The sequence below is a fragment of the Chaetomium strumarium genome (assembly GCF_033439665.1).
Source record: "Chaetomium strumarium strain CBS 333.67 chromosome Unknown B0T15scaffold_4, whole genome shotgun sequence".
In the NCBI taxonomy this organism is placed as follows: domain Eukaryota; kingdom Fungi; phylum Ascomycota; class Sordariomycetes; order Sordariales; family Chaetomiaceae; genus Chaetomium; species Chaetomium strumarium.
The window spans coordinates 300,751-320,644 of NW_026944432.1; the positions used below are offsets into that span (position 1 = coordinate 300,751).

Consider the following 19,894-nt stretch of genomic DNA (forward strand, 5'->3'; position numbering starts at 1 on the left):
GTGACGGCGAATCTGATTGGCGACGCCTCGCCAGGCACCGACCTAGACGACAGCATTCATCTGCAGATGACCTGGTTCTCGTAGGCCTCGCCGCCCTGCGGGTCTGGGCTGTTTCTCGTTTTCCCTCCCTGCTTGCCACCTCGCCTCCTATCCCCCGGGGCGTACAGCATGGGCGTGGAGCTTCATTCCCATACGCCTCCGACACCAGCCCGCGTAGCCGACCCTCCATCACGCAGTAAATGTCCGTCACAGGCTGTACCGCCGGTGTGGCACCTCCGTGATGCTACGCGTGAACGATGCTCGAGCCCCTTGATCCTTTCGTATCGTATGCGCTTGCTCTGCGTCGCCGTGGCGAGGCATTTTTCTTGCGGTTTGGGTCGACCCAGAGGTGCCGGAATCCAAGAGGTTGTCGGAATGTATTCAGTCATGGAAGTAGTTACCATTTCGTGTACATTTGGGCAATGCTTTCGGTCTTTCGCAATCCGGTTCTGCTCGAGAAGTGTTCATACTCCAGCCCAATGCAACCAATGGCTCTCGCAGTTTAAACATTCATGGGACCGGGACTTGAGTGACGACAGATTACGTGTCATGGGTAGTTTATACGGGACCAAGGAAGGATCGGGGCGTGTCCAATAGCGGTCCCAGCAGTGGGGTCCGAGCAGTAACCCTGTATGTACGGTTGGCTGTTGGTTTTAGCGGTCCGCAGTCTCAAAGGGCAATTTTAGCCGGGCTCACTCTGGCTCAGTTCCACCAGGCTCACTCTGGCTCAGGTCCACCAGGCTCACCTTTGCTCAGGTTAAAGCAGCCGCAGCTCAGGACAATGCACAACAACGGAAATCGCTGAGGGCAACTTTTGGGGAATGCATTGGTCTGTTGTTACCAAGAATCAGTCAGCACTCGCAGCGATCAGGCAACCACGGCAGCAGTCGGGCCAAGCTATCATACAAGAAATATACGAGACGACTACGGCTCACCCAAAGAGGGAACTCGCTCTACTTCCAATGGGCGCTCGCAGAGAGCGCCTTTGCGCTAGGATCAGACGCCAAAACAGCAGCACAACGGGCTACAAAACAAGGACACGTGCCACGCCTCCAACTGCACCAGGCCAAGGCAACCTTACTAGGGCTAGTGATGGCCAAACAGCAGCGAACCCGAAGGGCTTGGCAAGTTCTCGAAGGCCCTAGACATCGCTCTGCCTGGCAAACACACGCGGGACCTATACGACAAGCTGAAGCGGAAAGAAGCTGGCGTACTATCCCAACTCCGAACAGGAATGGCAAGGCTGAATGGGTTCCTAATTGCGATGCGAAAGGTGGACAGCTCTAAGAGAAGATATGCTACGATGCTTAGTGGCAAGACGTGGGAGGCTCTCATTCTACCTAGGAGGGAAAGCGCCGTCGGACTTAACTCATTGGCCACCAGACATCAAGGCGGTCCGGGCAGCAATTAGATACGCAATGGCAACAGGGAGACTGGCGCTGAACGAGAAGGAAAGACTGGATCAATCGCAGTAGAGGCACTCGAGTAACGACGCTAAACAGCTTTGACCAGCAGATCCCATTTTAGCTGCTGAAGATGGGTTGCTGAATACTTGGAGAACGCGGCATCCAAGTCGATCTGCTACAAACTAAGTCAAGAGGCAAAGGGTGCCGTGAGAAAAAGGGAAAGAGTAGAGGGCTTGTACGAGCTGATGACCGAACTTCAACGAACCGGATGTATAGTAGTTAGCGTGCCAAGGCTCTTTAAGCTCCGTGTCTCCGGGCGAAATAAATCCATTTAACGCGCTATTTATAGAGTGCTAAAATTAGAATAACCCATTTAACGATAGAGTGCTAAGATTAGAATATACTATTTGTAGACCTCCTAGAGCACTAGAGGTAATGCTCTGACTTCTATATAAAGCCTCGACATAGGTAAGATTCTAACCACGTTGGGAAATGTACACTACTTATATTTGCACTTTATTGACTTCTAACATAACCTATCCATAATATCACCTAGTTCCTCTACTACAAAACTAGAACCCTAAGCTATTAAGACAAAGGAGCGATTTTTAGAAGTTGATACAGGCTGTCTAATTTGGGAATCAAAAGCGGTAAGCCCTAAGAGCAATTCTGAGAGCGCAAGCTAGAGCTGGCCCTGACTTACAATCTATGTTTCAGTCCCTATATAGCGTTTGGTCCCCGGGAACCTAAATTAGGGGCCTGAAATCTAGGCGCTAGGCGGTAGGTAGATGTGACGGTGGAACGCACCGACTATAATGATGATATCATTTGTATGCATAATGATTCATCATATAGTAGAAGGCGAATTGGATGTGGCTGATTTGTTTATTTAACTGTTCTAAGGGCTGCGGGATAGGCCTGTGGCTTGTGTGGCTTACGGAATGCACCTGTAGCGAAGAGGTACTTCAGGAACAATACCTAACGAAGGCAGAACTGGCTGTTAGGTTCCGGGCGCGCCCCGTGCCCTGTTGGCGCTAAAGTGGGAATTGGGACGGTCAAGTGGGACGAGGTCACGCAGGGTATGACGACAGCGACGGGTTTTCCGGCACGCCTCTGCAAGGAGGGGCAGACACGATACAACAATGACATCATTAACCTCGTGAAAGACGACCATCGCAGCATCCGGCCGCCCAATTGCCAGTGCGATGCGTGCGGTGCCAAGGGCAATGACGTTCCCATATGATTGGCGTCAAATTTTGGGTGCAGTGCTTGTAGCTGACGATGAAAACCATACTCGCTGCCCTCGGATGAAAAAGTAGGGCGCAGGAGATGTCACGACTGCCTGCGGCCCCCTCTGGACGATCAACGGCCAACAAGCCAGCCGCGCCCGCAACTTCAGCTTCGTTGTATGATGATCGCGCAGAACACAGCTGTCAATCTGTACGTTGTCGCTGACATTTAATAGTCTCTTACTATCGATAGATGTTCTCGCTCAAGCCATGCCTACGAAAGACTGTCCTAAATTGTTCGGAAGGTTGCTTGCGAAGTTCTCCAAGGATCGTCATACAGCCTCTTCGACTCCACCTGCCGCGCAGTGCACGGGTATGTTACCACTCGGCGCTGTATACCTTTCAAAACTGACATTTCTCGCAGAGGTGCAGTCTTCTCAGCAGGGAGACGTAGAACACCGACCGGACGCGTCTTCCATTGTCGCGACAGAGTCATGCACTCCTCCATTCCCATCCCCCGCCGACGCTCAGGCGGCGCGACCGAGCGTAGACGCGGGAACGGCAGTCCGTCACCAGCCAGCTGCAGCGTCGCGAGCGTTGCCTCCACCTCCGCCGGTTGAACTTCCACCCAAGCCGACGGCGACCGAATCCACCGAGCAACAGACCCCTATCATTTCCATCTCTGAGAGACTGTGGAACGCTGCGTACGACAGCCTTACAACGGACCATAGAGATCTTGTGAGGTTGTACGTGGAAACTTTGGAGAGGAGTCTCGGAGACGAGACCCCTGAACACTGTACTACCGACCTTTCGGCCAGACTAGGAAATCCTACCAACCGACAAAAGCATATGAGGGAGTTGGTTGAGAAGGGGCAGGAGAAAATATCCAGAGCCTCGAGGATAACGACTGGAGTTGGCGAGGTCGCCGATTTCATCCTGAAAGCTAAGAAGATGGTCGACCTGGTACTCCAGAGCGTGCCGCAAGCTGCGCCGGCTGCGCTTCCATGGGCGGGTGTTTGCCTTGGGCTTCAAGTAAGAATCGTCCTTCCAAGGTCCTTTCCCTAACCCTGCTAATACACCCAGATTCTCCGGAATCCAGCACAAGCAACAAAATCCAACCTTGCTGGTATTGCCCACGTCATCTCCAGAATGGACTGGTATTGCGCCTTGACCGAACACCTCTTAAAGAAGAACAACATTGCTGCCGGCAACGACTTTCAAGCAGTCTTGCGCCAGCTGGAAGAGAGGATTATCAAGCTTTATAAAGCTCTTCTCCTATACCAGATGAGGAGCGTTTGTTCCTACTATCGTAACCAAGGTCTCGTCTTTCTTCGCGGCATGCTGAGTTTGGACAACTGGGACGGCGATCTGAAATTAGTCACTGACGCGGAGACCGCCGTTGAGCACGATGCTGCGCAGTACTTCCAAGAACAGACGAAAACCTCCCTGGGGAACTCGTCAAGCATGCTGAGGGGATGAAGACACAGCTCGGCAACATCCATCAGACGCTTCAAGATTTCATATCGCTCCAAAAGGATGTCCGTAAGGATGATATGGAAGCAGCATGCCGCAGAGATCTCCGCGTTGTTGATCCGCAGCACGATATGGAGCGGATAGAGAGGGGTAAAGATGAGCTGCTCGACGACGCGTACCAGTGGATCCTACGTACCCCAGAGTATATAGGGTTCACAAACTGGGACGACAGCGAATCTAATTATCCGCCGCGTCGATTGCTCTGGGTAAAAGGACACGCCGGTACGGGGAAGACGATGCTCATGATTGGTCTCATCCGCCAACTCTCTGATCAACCGGTCATTCTCGCGCCAGCGCTTTCCTTTTTCTTCTGCCAGGGCACAGATGCCGCCCTGAACAACGCCACCGCCGTCCTCCGGTCCTTGATCTGGCTTCTTCTTCTTCAGCAGCCATATCTCATATCTCACCTACTTCAGAAGTACAAAGAGTCAGGCGCCGATCTCTTTAGGGATAAAAATGCCTTTTACGCTCTATCCGAGGCGTTTCGGAATATGTTGAGGGATCCTCAGCTGACGCCTGTGTATCTCGCGGTCGACGCTCTTGATGAGTGTGCGCAGGGGCAACCGGGGCGGTCGGACCTCATCCGTCTCATCTCAACCTCTCTCACTCTTTCCCGGAAGGTGAAATGGCTGCTTTCTAGCCGCCCAGAAGTTGACCTTCTCACTGAACTCAGTGACTTAGACACCAACTCCCCGGACGCTTCTAAAACCCTTATCGAGCTGGATCCTCAACGTCTGGCAGATCCTGTTAATGCATATATCGATCACAAGTTCACTATCCTCAGGCGCAGGAAAGGATACAACGACAGCGTTTTGGCCGAGGTGTCTCGTGAAGTCCGCCAACGAGCAGAGAACACTTTCCTCTGGGTGGCTCTCGCCTTTAGAGTTCTCGAAACAATACACGGAGGGTATGCCGTCAAACGTATTACAGAGATGCCTCCTGGCTTGTCGGAGTTGTATAATCATATGATGAACCGGATTGAGGCAGGCCAAATAATCGAACCCCAGGACTGTAAGACAGTCTTGGTGGTTACGTCTCTTGCCTTCCGGCCGCTGTCTATCCCTGAGCTTTCCGTGCTCTCCGACTTGCCACTAGACGTTGCAGAGACGGCTATCGAGATGTGCGGCTCATTTCTCACGATCGCCAAGGGAATAGTCAACTTGATCCACCAGTCGGCTAAAGACTACCTGGAAAAGAATTACGAGTCCAGACTTCAGCCAGCCGGGCCCGCTCAAGGGCATGCCGAGATTGGTAGGCGCTCGATTGATGCGATGTCCTCAATACTGAGGCCAAACCTGTACAACCTCGACCTCGGCTTCAAACCGGAAAATATGGCACCGCCTGATCCAGATCCGCTGGCTCCAGTACGATACTCTTGTGTTTTCTGGGCCGAACATCTTTGCTCACTGGACGACGATAACTCTATCCGCCCGGGTGAACCGATGGACGTCGGCAAAGTGTTTGGCTTTTTGAAGGAGTACTTCCTCCGTTGGCTTGAGAGTTTGTCTCTCCTAGGGAGCCTTTCTAGTGGGCTCCATTCAATCAGAAAACTTCTGCATGTCGCTCAGGTATGTTAAAAGCCCTCTAATGGCGCGAAGTATACTAACATTGCTAGTCATCACCGAATTTAAACTCTCGGCTCATTGAGCTTTTGAAAGACGCGGAGAAGTTTATCTTCAGGTTTAGATCTATCATAGAGCGGGCCCCGTTACAGATATATGGCTCTGCGCTTGTGTTCAGCCCGACTTTGAGCGAGATTAGAAATCGACATTGGAAGGAAAGGCTGTCTTTTATCGAAATGACCGCAGGCATTAAAGAACGCTGGGGCACGCACCGGCAGACGCTCGAGGGGCATAGCGATGTAGTCACGGCAGTGGCGTTCTCGTGGGACAGCAAGATGCTCGCGTCGGCGTCAAACGACGGGACGGTCCGGCTCTGGGACGCGGCGACCGGCGTGTACCGGCAGACGCTCGAGGGGCATCGCGGTATAGTCACGGCAGTGGAGTTCTCGCTGGATAGCAAGACGCTCGCGTCGGCGTCAAGCGACGGGACGGTCCGGCTCTGGGACGCGGCGACCGGCACGTACCGGCAGACACTCGAGGGGCATCGCGGTAAGGTCTGGGCAGTGGCGTTCTCGCGGGACAACAAGATGCTTGCGTCGGCATCAAGCGACGAGACGGTCCGGCTCTGGGACGCGGCGACCGGTACGTACCGGCAGACGCTCGAGGGGCATGACGGTTGGGTTACGGCAGTAGCGTTCTCGTGGGATAGTAAGATGCTCGCGTCGGCGTCAGAAGACGAGACGGTCCGAGTCTGGGATACGGCGACCGGTACGTACCGGCAGACGCTCGAGGGGCATAGCGATTCGGTCTGGGCAGTAGCATTCTCGCCGGACAATAAGATACTCGCGTCGGCATCAAGCGACACAACGGTCCGGCTCTGGGACGCGGCGACCGGCACGTACCGGCAGACACTCGAGGGGCATGATGGTACGGTCTGGGCAATGGCGTTCTCGCCGGACAGTAAGACGTTCGCATCGGCATCAAGCGACGAGACGGTCCGGCTTTGGGACGCGGCGACTGGCACGTACCAGCAGACGCTCGAGGGGCATGGCGGTACGGTTACGGCGGTGGCGTTCTCGCCGGATAGCAAGACGCTCGCGTCGGCGTCAAGCGACGAGACGGTCCGGCTCTGGGACACGACAACCGGCACGTACCGGCAGACGCTCGAGGGGCATAGCGATTCGGTCACGGCAGTAGCATTCTCGCCGGACAATAAGATACTCGCGTCGGCGTCAAGCGATACAACGGTCCGGCTCTGGGACGCGGCGACTGGCGTATACCGGCAGATACTCGAGGGGCATCGCCGTAGGGTTAAAGCAATAGCGTTCTCGCCGGATAACAAGACGCTCGCGTCGGCGTCAGAAGACACAACGGTCCGAGTCTGGGACGCGGCGACCGGCACGTACCGGCAGACGCTCGAGGGGCATAGCGATTCGGTTACAGTAATAGCGTTCTCACCGGATAGCAAGACGCTGGTGTCAGCATCAAGCGACGCGACGGTCCGGCTCTGGGACGCGGCGACCTACGTACACCGGCAGACGCTCGAAGGGCATAGCGATTTAGTCTGGGCAGTGGCGTTCTCACAGGATAGCAAGATGCTCGCATCGGCGTCAAGCGACACAACAGTCCGGCTCTGGGACGTAGCAACCGGCACGTACCGGCAGACGCTCGAGGGGCATCGCCATATGGTCTTAGCAGTAGCGTTCTCGCAGGACAACAAAACGCTCGCGTCGGCATCAAGCGACAAGACGGTCCGGCTCTGGGACGCGGCGACCGGCGTGCACCGGCAGACGCTCGAGGGGCATAACGGTTGGGTTACGGCAGTAGCGTTCTCGCTGGATAACAAGACGCTCGCGTCGGCGTCAGAAGACGCAACGGTCCGGCTCTGGGACGCGGCGACCTACGTACACCGGCAGACGCTCGAGGGGTATTGCGGTACGGTCACGAGAATAGCATTCTCCAGTAATGGTCTCTGGCTCGAGACAAATCGAGGACTGCTCCGCGTTAATGCAAACTCTAAGATTTCAAGCAGTCCTGGGGATGAGAAGCCAGCCAGTGGCTTTCTCTTCGTCGACGACAATTGGGTCACTAGAAACACCAAGCGCATTCTTTGGCTTCCTCCGGACTATCGGGCAACATGTGTGGCGGTTCACGGTCATACACTCATCCTAGGACATTCCTCTGGTCAAGTAACCTTCTTTCATTTTGCTTTCACCGACTAATGGATTTCCGTAAGCAACAGGTGTTGTATAGTAATTAGTACAAATATCTTTGTTTTAAACGCTACGTTATAATAACGTACATTATCAGCGAGCGGGACATATCAGCGAGCGGGACACTCTCCACTACTCTATAACAACTACTCTCAATTGCAATGCAACAACACTAAGAACCAACTACAATTACATCAGAAACAGATGAATCAGACCCTTCTGCACCCTCCTGGCAAGTGCGGGCATTATGGCCAGGCTTGCTGCACATACCACAGCACCGAACCTTCGTACGAACCCCCCAGCACTACTACCATCCAGCTGTGTTTCTTGCATTGCCTCCCCACCTATAGCCCCCTGGCCTACCACCTCCTGTACCTCCTGCACAGTAAGTGATCCTCCAAGCCGTATACGTGTTTTTTTTGGCTCTCTGGCGCTTGCTTAGCGCCTCGTTGGCCTTGCGGAGCGAAGACACCTCTGCCTGAAGGAGGGCCACCTGGTACATTATAGCTATTGTACCCTTGGTAAGCTGGTCTATAGCAGCCAACATCGAAGTCGGGGAGCTATTTTGATGGTTGGCAATGCGAGTCTTGATGAGCGTTGACTGTGAGTTGGCTTCTTGGGGGTTGTATGGTGTCTGGAAGACCCAAGATTGTATAGTGCCTGGCTGTGAGGTTGGGGGTGTTAGTGTACGAAGCTTGATATCTAGCTTTGAAAGTACCCTCTCTGGATCGTACGGTACAAGGCCAGCCCCTATAAAACCGCCCTGGATATTCCTCTTGGTGATAGAGGCAAAGAAGGCCGCGTGAAAGGTACAAAGGAACTCGAGCTTGCTTATATGGTTGATATATACGCGTATCAAGTCCTTGATCTGGCGACTGTACGCCTGCTTCAACGGCCCAAAGCAGCCAATATCAAGTGGCTGGAGGAGGTGGGAGGAATGTGGAGGCATGTAGAGCGTGATAATGTTGTTCTGCTGGTAGTAGAGCTCGAACTTGGTTGAGTGGTGGCTTTCGTGGCCATCGAGGATCAATAACCAGTATTTGCCCTTTGTCCGAGGTGCTGTATGGTAGTCGAAGTGCTTGATCCAATCAAGGCCTACTATATTGGTAGTCCAGCCATTCTCGGTAGTTGCAATGCGCCAGTCGGCTAGGAGGTTGCACTTAGTATACCAGTTGGCAAGGTAGAACTATGCTACTAAGATGATGAACGGAGAGATAGCCCAGCCAAGGGCATTGACGCCTTGGATCACCGTCGTCCATTCGCAGTTGCCAGGCTAGGCTAGCTTCGCCTTGCTACGGCCATCCGAGGTTATAACCACCATGCCCGGGAAGATAATGCCCATTATAAACCCAGTCTTGTCGAAGTTATAGATATTGTCATCTACGATACTGTACTTGGCCTTAATATTCCGTACAAGGGTAAACCACTTGCTAATGACCTTCGGATCCTCGCACTTTGCCCTCTAGTAATCGTATCTTCGCAAATAACATATACGGAGCTCTAGCTGGCGTTTGACAAACCGATATACCCAGAGCTTGCCGACAGGGGGCGTATCGCGTACATATAGCAGTTGGTTGGCCATATCTTCTATACTACATAGTCTCGGCGGAAAAGCTCGTACAAATAGCTCAATAATATATTGAACAATAGCCTCCTCTTCAGATTGGGTAAGCTTCTTCGAATTGGCTGGAAGATCGCGTCGTATAGGCCGGCCGGTACGTCAGTAGCCGAGGGTTGAAACTGGCACGTTATAGAGCTTGGCCGCGGCTCGAAGGCTTAGTTCTATATCATTTTCAAGAGCTTTGAGGGCCAAGGTTACCCTAGCTTCCTTTGAAGTGGAAGACATCTTTAGTTGTAGGAAAAACGCGTTGTTAGAGGTAGATAAGGAAGGACGCGTTGTGCCAAGAACTTAGTGTCCCGCTCGCTGATATGTCTCGCTCGCTGATAATGTACGTTATCTTTATTTTAAACGAAGGGCCCGGGAGAGACGATGGCCTTATGCCATTTAGGTTTCGCTACCTACGTCTTCCTCTGTTGTCACTTTGAGATTTGCCACAGGTATTGCACTTGCAATTATGCAAGGTACAATTAGGAAAACGAAGGCATAGCTCTGTATTGAGCGCGATGAACGGAAAGATAGAGTATGTTTTTGGATGACTGCGTAAAGAAGCTTCATACTTCGGTACCGTAGACTCATCAAGCTGAGATAAAACAGCGAATTCGGGACCAGCACGGGGATAGCTACGTACTGTAACGGGCTAAGCCCGGTGGGGCCCTCGCGTAGAAACTGGTTGTGATATGATAACGTTATGACAATTCGCTGCGGTACATCTGGAGTACTTTTCCTCAATTGTGAAAAGCCACAAGGGCCCGCAAGTGGATCTCGCTACAGGATATTAACTAATTCAAAAAGCGACACCCATTTCGCCTTTTACTGTACCAAGTGATGATTCATTATGCATGTTTCATTACATCATACATGCAAGCTCAGACCTACTCTCGTCCTATATCTAAAGCCTACCTTGCAGTCTCGAGGATTCTTTCCTCCTACAAGTTCAATATTCTTGCAATACAGTCAGTTTACCACTAGAGGCTTGACCCTGACCTTGAATGACAGCCCTCGTGACAGTAGAGTATATAACTACAAATAAGGACTGCCAACCGCGCCGCGCTACTAGCTATATTTTTCGGCAATGACACTCTTAAGCGCTCCCAAGAACCCTTTTTGCGTTGTCGCAGTTGGACGTCAATATATTACTAATCCGCTACGGAGCTGGTGGTATAATGACGATGCTACCTATATCTTCGAAATTCTCTATGACTCGAGCAAGCCAGTCGAGCATCTTACTATATATCTGCGTGAAGGATATACTTTTAACGATATATATAGAGCTGAAATATATAGCTGTATAATAGGTAACAATATAGATAATAGGTATTATATAGGAGACCTATGTCATAGAGACTGTCGTCGCAGTCTAGGCTCAAGGCTCTGGTAGGCAACTGACTGTATTGCAAGAATACTGAACTTGTAGGAGGAAAGAAATCCTCAAAGACTGCAAGGTGCAAAGAAGTCTAAATACAGGATGTGGGGCATGTGCCTAGATGTAGAAGGCGGGGCACCAACCAGATCGACCAATCATGCATGCATGCACCGGAAGCCGGGCACATGACTAAGCAATGGCCTATGCTATGGTACGGTAGGTTCCACCATCACAACGTATATACGACGCGCTCCCTATCAGCAAGCTCTAGGCGTATCCGTTTATCAAACGCCAGCTAGAGCTCCGTACGCGTTATTCGCGAAGATACGATTACCAGAGGGTAAAGTATGAGGATCCGAAGGTCATTGGCAAGTGGTTTGCCCTTGTATGGAATGTTAAGGCCAAGTACGGTATCATAGATGACGATATCTATAATTTCGACGAGACTGGGTTTATAATAGGCATTATCTTCTCAGATATAGTGGTTATAACCTCGGATAGCCGTGGTAAGGCGAAGCTAGCTCAGCCTAGTAACCGCAAATAGGCGACGGTGATCCAAGGCGTTAATATCCTTGGCTAAGCTATCTCTCCATTCATCATCTTAGCGGTGTAGTACTACCTCGCCAACTAGTATACCAAGTATAACCTCCCAGCCGACTAGCGTATTACAACCACCGAGAATAGCTGGACTACTAATACGGTAGGCCTTGATTAGATTAAGCACTTCGACTACTATATAGCGCCTCAGATAAAGGGCAAATATTGATTGTTGATTCTGGATGGCTACAAAAGCCACTACTCAACCAAGTTCGAGCTCTACTGCCAGTAGAACAACATTATCACGCTCTATATTCCTCTTACATCCTCTACCACTTGATGTTGGCTGCTTTGCGCCATTGAAGCAGGCGTATGGTCGCCAGATTGAGGACTTAATACGCGTGTATATTAACTATATGTGACGAAACCACAGGCAGTCCTGCCTCTGAAAGGGTTCGCCGGTCGAAGGTACTGCTGGTCGGACTGTAGGTCTCGGTGAAGCCAAAAGGTTCACAACAATGCAATCCGCAATGTCTGCACAATAGGTAAAGGCTACTGTTTGAATTGCTCACTGGAGAACTCCCAGAGTCCTCCAGAACGAGTGGCTATATAGTATCTACATACTGTTGCTCAGAGTGCTCATGGCCCTTTGCCATGAGCAGCATGATTATCGGGTGCTCGCGATGCTCGCGCCCCTTCACGATGAGCACTTTGAGCACCTGCTCAGAAGGCTTGGCTCGTTCCCCACTGAGCAGCCTTCGTACTTGTGCGCCATTGGCTGCGTCCCCTGCAGTAATGACTGGTCCGAAGCGTCCCGCGCTCCGTGCCGCATGCGCAGCCTGTCCCTGTTGGCTTAATTCGTGACACTATATAAGCAAGCTCGAGTTCCTTTATACCTTTCGCGCGGACTTTTTTACCTCTATTACTAAGAGGAATATATAGAGCGGTTTTATAGGGGCTGGCCTTATACCGTACAATCTAAAGAGGGTACTTTCGAAGCTAGATATCAAGCTTTGTATACCAATACCCCCAACCTCACAGCCAGGCACTGTACAATCTTGGGTCTTCCAGACACCACACAACCCCTGAGAAGCTAACTCACAGTCAACGCTCATTAAGACTCGCATTGCCACCTACCAAAATAGCTCCCCGATTTCGATGTTGGCTGCTATGGACCAGCTGACAAAGAGTACAATGGCTATAATGCACCAGGTGGCTCTCCTGCAGGCAGAGAATGCTTCGCTCCGCAAGGCCAATGAGGCACTAAGCAAGCGCCGAAGAGCCAAAAGAACGCGTGTACAGCTTAGAGGATCACTTGCAGTAGAAGATGCAAAGGATCTACTAGACCAAAAGGCTATGGTTGGGGAGGTGGCATAAGAAATGCAGCCGGATGGTGGTGGTATAGGGGGGGCTTGTACGAAGGTTCGGTGCTGTGGTGTATACGGCAAGCCTGGTCATAATGCCCGCACTTGCCAGGAGGTTGTAGAAGCATCTGATTCAGCCGTTTCTGATGTAATTATAGTTGGTTGATAGTTTTGTTGTTTTGTAATTGAGGACAATGTTTGTAGGGTAGTAGAGAGTAGGTCATCCGCTGATATGGGTCACTCGCTGATAATGTACGTTAAAGGGAAAAAAAAAAAATAACGTGACAATGAAATGTAGCGAATAATGCTGCATAGCGGATGGCAAGTTAGATGATAAGCGCGAAACTAGACGACTCCAAATAAAAGACTCGTCCCGCAGGGCATCCGATAGCCATGCTTCTTGTTGTTATATCGAACACTCCTGGTCGGTATGTCGGCAGCAGCTATACGACATTGCAATAGTCCTAAGTAAACTACGTATTGTCGTTGCTGAACCCGATGCCCGAACGATTGACGTATGCCAAAGAGGGACCAGGCGCTGAAACCTGGCACGCTCGGAGCCATTTGGAAAGTTATACGGGGAGCAAGCACGGGACGCACCTGCAGCCAATCGTTAAGTGCAGCAGCCTGACCAATCGGGAAGGCGCCAGATGCATGTAAGTTGGAACGATGGGAAACGCTTCACGTTCCCAACGGTCTACAAGGAACGGGAAGAACGGGCACCGTTCCTCGCGAACCAGGACTTGGGAGGAAGCTTGTATGTAGATCACACTCTCTACGCCTATGGGCATTCCGGATGCTTCCTCAGTAAGCAATGCGATCTCAAGTTCTGTGCTAGCTTTTAATACGGCTTGATTGCTTGTTGTGTACCTTTTGGCAACACCGAATCTCAACCCCAACCCTTGCTGCATTCTCTCGACGACAGATCGCTCGGCATTTTGGCAGCCCTCCATGAGGCGGATGAGGTTCTTAGTAGTACAACCGGGGTTGTCTCCGCGGTTTCAGAAAGAGTCAAGAAGATAGCGAAATGGTCGAATTGGCCTCGCAATCTGAACCTCATCAAGGTTACCCAACAGCAAAGACCGCCGTCTGCCGCGTCCCCAGTACTTCAGGCCCTGCATCTCAGGTCGTTCAGACACATAGCAGTAAACGAATGGCAACTGCGCGGATGGTAACCACGTCGGACGCGCCTAGTTCCGCTTTCACGGTCGAGCTGACCCGATTCCACCCTGCCCCCCCTGGGCAGGTACTCGCTCGAGGGCCATTGCTGGGCTGGCACTGAAACACCGTCCGCTAAATAGGTGGGATCTCTGCAGTCTTCAGAGGGACTATCAGACGCGATTAGCGCGCACGCTATATGGCAGGTAGTCCACTTACAGCTGTTGCCCATGCGTTGCTTGTGACCTGCAAGGGGAAAGATCGCCGCACCACGATCAAGACGATGTGGAAGAATAAGAGAAGCGCGGATATAATCGCCAGGGACCGATGAACTCTCTGGGAGGCTTTGAGGGAGATGCCAAGAATCGTAGATGCCAGAAAGCTCTGACTCGGCCCAGCGATGACAGGCACGAGGTTGACCAGCGAAAGATCCGCCGCGCGAATGCTCGCCTCTTCGGCAGAGGCCGGTTTAAAGAGGCGGTTAAAAAAGGTTAGATAGGCATTGACGCTTAGGAACAGCGCGACGACGAGGATGGTGCCGAGATGCCATGGTCCGATGCGCTTGTATCGGTGAAGTACGCGTATGTATGAAATGCGAGTGAAGAAAAGGCGCAGACCACGGACAAAGGACCTGACAAACTTCGGGGGGTTCATAAGGATGAGATTAAAACATCCGCCCCCAAAGGCGATAGCGAACTTTTCTGGAACCTCCATGGCGGCTAATAATGCAAAAGCGTTTGCCCGGAGGGCATTGAGCATAATATAGGACAACTAATACCTCTTGGAGGATGGTAGGGAAACGGGAGGCGCCCGGGGACGCAATGTATGACTGCGGAGCCAAAATTAGATACATCTTAGTCACTGCAATTGCCCTCCGAAGTCTGTTCTAAATATGGACAAGAACCTTTCGTCTAAGAATAGCAAAGCGGCCGTCTATATTTAGGGTCACATTAGCTATATAAGCCAAAGCTCCGTCTAGCTACCGACCGCTCTACTCAAAGCAATTGCTCACTTGAAACATCTACCACTACGTATTCATTGACGCACAAGCACCCAAACGTCCGCACTTCTGCCCTAATCAAGCACCATGGCGGTCCTAGCAATTGCTGCCCCTTCTGAGGACATTCTCGGAAAGCCTGGTAGTAGCGACGTAGCTGCTTATAAAGACCTACTATAGGAGGCTCTCGACGTCGCTTTCAAAAAACTCGGCGAGGAATGGACAAGCAGGAGAAATACGAAAAAGGCAGCAGTTAACAAGGCCACGCGGCAAGTCATCGACGAAATCATATCTTGCTCTCCAGATGATTACCGCAAACTCTTGGGCGTTTCCGAGGATGCCTCAGAGAAGGACATTTTATTTGCCTGGAGGAAGCTGGGATGCTCGGTGCAGCCATGGATGCACCGGGATAAGAATGCCTACTAGGCGATGCAGCGTAATAACGGAAAGCTTGTTCTTGTATAGGATGTCCCAACTAACTCAATTTACTTAGGACTCTATAATGCCGCGAGCAAATTAAAGGTTGATATCCTCTCGATTTCAGAGGTTATGAGGTGGGACGGACAGGAAGACTTGAGCAAGTACGATAACGACAGCGAGGACGTCAATGAGATGCTGGAGGAAGCCAACGTTCCCGAACCACCTGACCGAGTAAAGGGGATTTACAACTCGGAAGAAGCAACTGATGTGCTTCGTAAATTAGGATCGAACCCGGACGACGAAATAGTAACGGGTAGGATTGACGCCTTGAATTTTAAAATCATAGAAGGAAACGGAAAGGAAAAGATGCGGGGAATTGAGAGATGGAACTGGATCATTAAACGGTCCTTTTTCTATCCTCAGTACGACGCGGCAAAAAAAATGTACGAGATCATTAGCGGCCCCGAAGACAGTCCAGAGCGTGAGAAGGCAATGGAAACTTTAAACACACTGAAGACCCTAATCGATGCGGAGATCGGAAGGCAACACTATCCATCAGCATGGGGAATACCCACGCCAGGGGATTACCTTGCCGCTAAGGAGGCAATCGAGGCCATTAACAGCTGCGAGCCAGATGAACACGCTAAAATCCTAGGAGTCTCTGAGCGGGCTACCGAGGAAGACGTAATAAACGCCTGGAAAACCCGCGGACGTCTGATAAACCCAGATCGGATGAAGCCGCTGGAGGATGCTTCGAAAGCATTTGAGAGTAAACGCTATCACCATTCCATTTCTCGGAAATTCTACTGACCTGGGTTTTTGATAGGACTCAAAGCCGCCGCCGAGGCCAAGGGTGTAGATGACTATTACATCGGCCTCGTAGAAGAATGGACTGGCGATGCGAATGACGATGGCGAAGGCGAGCGACCCAAGCCAGAGGAGGTGTCTATGCCTACACCCCCGGAATGGGTTACAGATATATATAAGGCAGCGCAAGCGGAGGAGCTGATCGATAGACTCAAGCGCGACGCAGCAGACCCTATGGTTAGAGGGGGATTAGAGTCCTGGAATAATGAAATTCGGAGCCGAAACGACGCGGAGGGAAGATCACAAGATACTTGGATAATTCCGAGTTCCGAGCTTGTACCTCACTACGGGATGTCACAAGCATACTATACCAAGCTCCAGGAGGAGCCGAACGATCAGGAGGCAAAAAACAAGCTAAATTCTCTAAAAAGCCAACTCGATGAAGTGATCAAACGACGTCACCTCCCTACGGAGTGGACTATCCAAACAGCTGAGGAATTCTTAGAAGAATATCGACAGCGGAAAGAAGCTAACTGGGTTGCTGACGATGCTGCTCGGGCGATGTCAGACCTTGAAGTGCGGATCAAAAAATACCTCCACGACAAGGAAGAGCAGAACATGCCACAAGAGGCCGCTTCTGCGCTTGAAAATCAGGCAAAGGCTGAACTTCGCGAAGCTGCTGACGCCGCGGAAGAAGTGCAGGACGCGCGTAGGGAGGTACTCATAAGTCGAGATGCAGCAGTACGTGACGAAAAACTCTCTGCTGCAAAAACAGCTCATGCGAAGGTCAGGACAGCAGCGGCAGCTGTAGAAGGTTTCCTACACGACGCCTGGGAACTTCTTGAAAACGCACGAAAACGAGAGGCCCCAAAGCTCGCCACGGCAGCAAGCCCGCCGGCCCCGCCGAGCACGGCTCCTACACCCGCACAAACCGCACAGGCCCCAAAGCCCGCCGCGGCAGCAAGCCCGTCTACGCCTAGCACGGCAGTGAAGCGACCCTGGGATTACCCGTGGCGCACAGTACCGACAAAAGACAGCGACTGGGAAATTGTCGGTATAGTGCCGACGGGAGGAAAAGATAAGACAGGCAAGAGTAGAAACAATTTTGTCTTATTGGAAAGCATGAGCCGCGGGAAGAATGGGATTCCGTATCAGAAGTTTGAATCTGCATCAAAAGTGGGACTCTGGCTAGTCGGCGGCCACATCAAGCAAGGCAACTGCAAAGACCTGACACGACAAGGGCCCCCTCTGACATATAAGGACCGTGATGATTTCGAGGAACTACTCTGTGTCTCGGACGGAAGGGTTCAGATGCAAAACTTGGACTCACGTTCTCGTGCCCCGTGGACGAGGTGCACGGTAAGACTTAAAGGCGGTATACGCGTTGCTCAAGCGAGCGAGGTGTTGAGAGTCCTGGGCGAGACAGATTATAAGAACAAAGTGGGAAAAAAATGCAAGGAGTTGGGTATCCCGCCGCCATGGAAGAGGGAGCCATTAGCTGTATACAAAAAGACAAATCCAGCTACTTCGGATGATGATGACGACGACGGGCGTATCAAGCACGGTATCCCGGCTGTGGTCTTGCCAGCAAACACGGGAGCCACCATGCCTGGTAATGATACTACATCTCGCTCGCCATCACCTGCTCAAGACGATAAGAGGATGAAGGACGTGGAAGCGAGAATGGAGAAGTTAACCCTAACGGTGACTGCGATGCAGGGAACGATGGAGGTGAAGATGACCGAGATGCAGGGAAAGATGGATGAAGAGGTGACCGGGCTGAAAACAACAATGGCTGAGGCGACGGCAAGGATGAACAAGTTCGAGGAGACGACAACGGAGATAAAGACGAATATAGCCGAGATAAGGGGACTCCTCGCAGCACTCGTAGGCAGCCTCCAGGTACAAGCGGGAACAGTTCCGCAATAATTCCTGAGCCGAGATGATTGGTTCGCTTGTAGCCTGATGGTCTACTTTTTGACTCTTTAGTCTGGATCTATAGAATCATTCTTTAGTCACTACTAGCAACAGTTATACTATATCTATTTGGCTTAGAAGGCGGTGCTGCTAGGGCATCAGATCCTTACTGCGGAACGAGGGCGTCTAACATGGAACTTAAGGCCAAAGTATACCTCTACAAAGCACGGAGGTATTACTAACAAGCGCTCTGAGGAAGAGTGTTCTAAACAGGGAGAAGGAGGTTCCACCTTGTTCGCGAATCTCGACGTTAGTTGCTGTGGAAAAGGCGATGAGGTACAACGGCAGTGACGTACCAGGTGACTCTTCTCGCAGAGGTCTCTTGGAGTTGTGCAAGGCTAACTAAGTGCGTAAGAGGTACTGGAGAACTAAGAACAACACGGGTACAGTTCGAAAGGCTCCCCATATATTCACCGGCCGCCTTTGGAAAGCCCAGTGACGAGGAGCTCCCTGGTGGGAAGGTAGCTGCTACCGTGCGGAAGAGCCCAAGCCTGGGCACGATGGTTGGCTGGAAAGAGCGCCATAACGTAAATACTGTACCTCATTCGCCGCCAAGCCGAACGACTCCTGCTTGGCACATTTCCAGGCCAATCACAGGTTTGTTTACATTCCCCCTTTAGCGTTAAATGGCAAGGAGCTGTTTGGTGACAAAGGGAATCCCGCAAAGCGGAAAATATCGATCAGACCTAGGGGCTGCAGGTTCGTGAAAACAAGTTGGGTCATCTCATGGACTTTGCAGGCCTCGCCGTCGCTAACGGCATCGAGCGTCTAGGCTCCTAGCGACGTGGAATGCTTAAGCTCCTGGGATGTTTACATCTGATTACCATCGCAGTAGCCACTGAGCATATCGCGACAGCCTACAGTAAAGGCAGCCTCCCCCCAGCCGTACGAGCCCCGCACGCGGATATGTCCTGCAAGTCAAGTTACTGATCTGGTGTCGTCCAGCCAATAGCATTGATGCCCTGGATCACTATTGCCCACTCCGATTGCCAGGCTGCTTTGACTTGCCCTGCCACACTGTTCGGAAATGTGACAACTATTGCAGCCCAGATAACATCCATCTGAAACCCAGTCTTGTCAAAGTTGTAGATGTCTGCCTCCTGGATGCCGTACTCAAACCAGCCGCGAATAATCTCTGGATCTTCGCATTGGACCCTATGGTAACCATATTTTCCGTTGTGCGTTGCAAAGCTGGAGGAACGTCGGTCCAGCCTGGACTGGTCACCATTTGGATCCTTAGACTCGTGGGTGGAGGGCGAGGACGACTGTATGACTGATCTGTGATCGAGAAGCTGAGCATAGTGCGACAGAGCGTGTGGTGATGCGATGCTTGTTGGTTCCGATGCCTGGGTGTAAGTCTGCGCCAGCGCGCGAGTATCTGTCGGTTGGCAAACCCCGAGGTAGTTCAAGAAGTGCGGATCCCGCTGGGCGTAAACGGAAATGAGAAGCGGATTTGGCACTCCTGACATCGATTGTAGCACGCTCCACGAGCTTGGAACCGGAGGCGAAACTCGGGCGTAGAAGTATGTTGGCAAAGTGGTCGCATAACACGCTGACTTGGGGGTGTTCTTTATGCACGCGACCACACAGTAACTATAAGTTTATCGACATCCGATTCGCCTTTGGCTGTTGCTTGTCGCCCGCCGGTTGATCCTTCAGCCGTAGTGG

At 51.7% G+C, this 19,894-nt stretch overlaps 2 protein-coding genes across 2 annotated transcripts; both read left to right on the forward strand.

The window, feature by feature from the left end:
- Nucleotides 1–2,513: 2,513 nt before the first annotated feature.
- On the forward strand, nucleotides 2,514–6,118 carry B0T15DRAFT_502258 (uncharacterized protein). The gene is made up of 6 exons (XM_062867425.1): nucleotides 2,514–2,851; nucleotides 2,911–3,047; nucleotides 3,099–3,706; nucleotides 3,758–3,967; nucleotides 4,162–5,707; nucleotides 5,823–6,118. The coding sequence occupies exons 1-6, from the start codon at nucleotides 2,775–2,777 to the stop codon at nucleotides 5,852–5,854; spliced, it is 2,610 nt and encodes an 869-aa protein (XP_062720860.1). The 5' UTR covers nucleotides 2,514–2,774; the 3' UTR covers nucleotides 5,855–6,118.
- Nucleotides 6,119–15,112: 8,994 nt separating this feature from the next.
- On the forward strand, nucleotides 15,113–18,178 carry B0T15DRAFT_554905 (uncharacterized protein; the record flags this gene model as incomplete). Its single annotated transcript, XM_062870366.1, has 5 exons — nucleotides 15,113–15,164; nucleotides 15,516–15,755; nucleotides 15,789–16,211; nucleotides 16,269–16,958; nucleotides 17,025–18,178. 5 exons carry the CDS (start codon nucleotides 15,113–15,115, stop codon nucleotides 18,176–18,178), a joined length of 2,559 nt encoding a protein of 852 aa, XP_062720861.1.
- Between the last annotated feature and the right edge of the window lie 1,716 nt (nucleotides 18,179–19,894).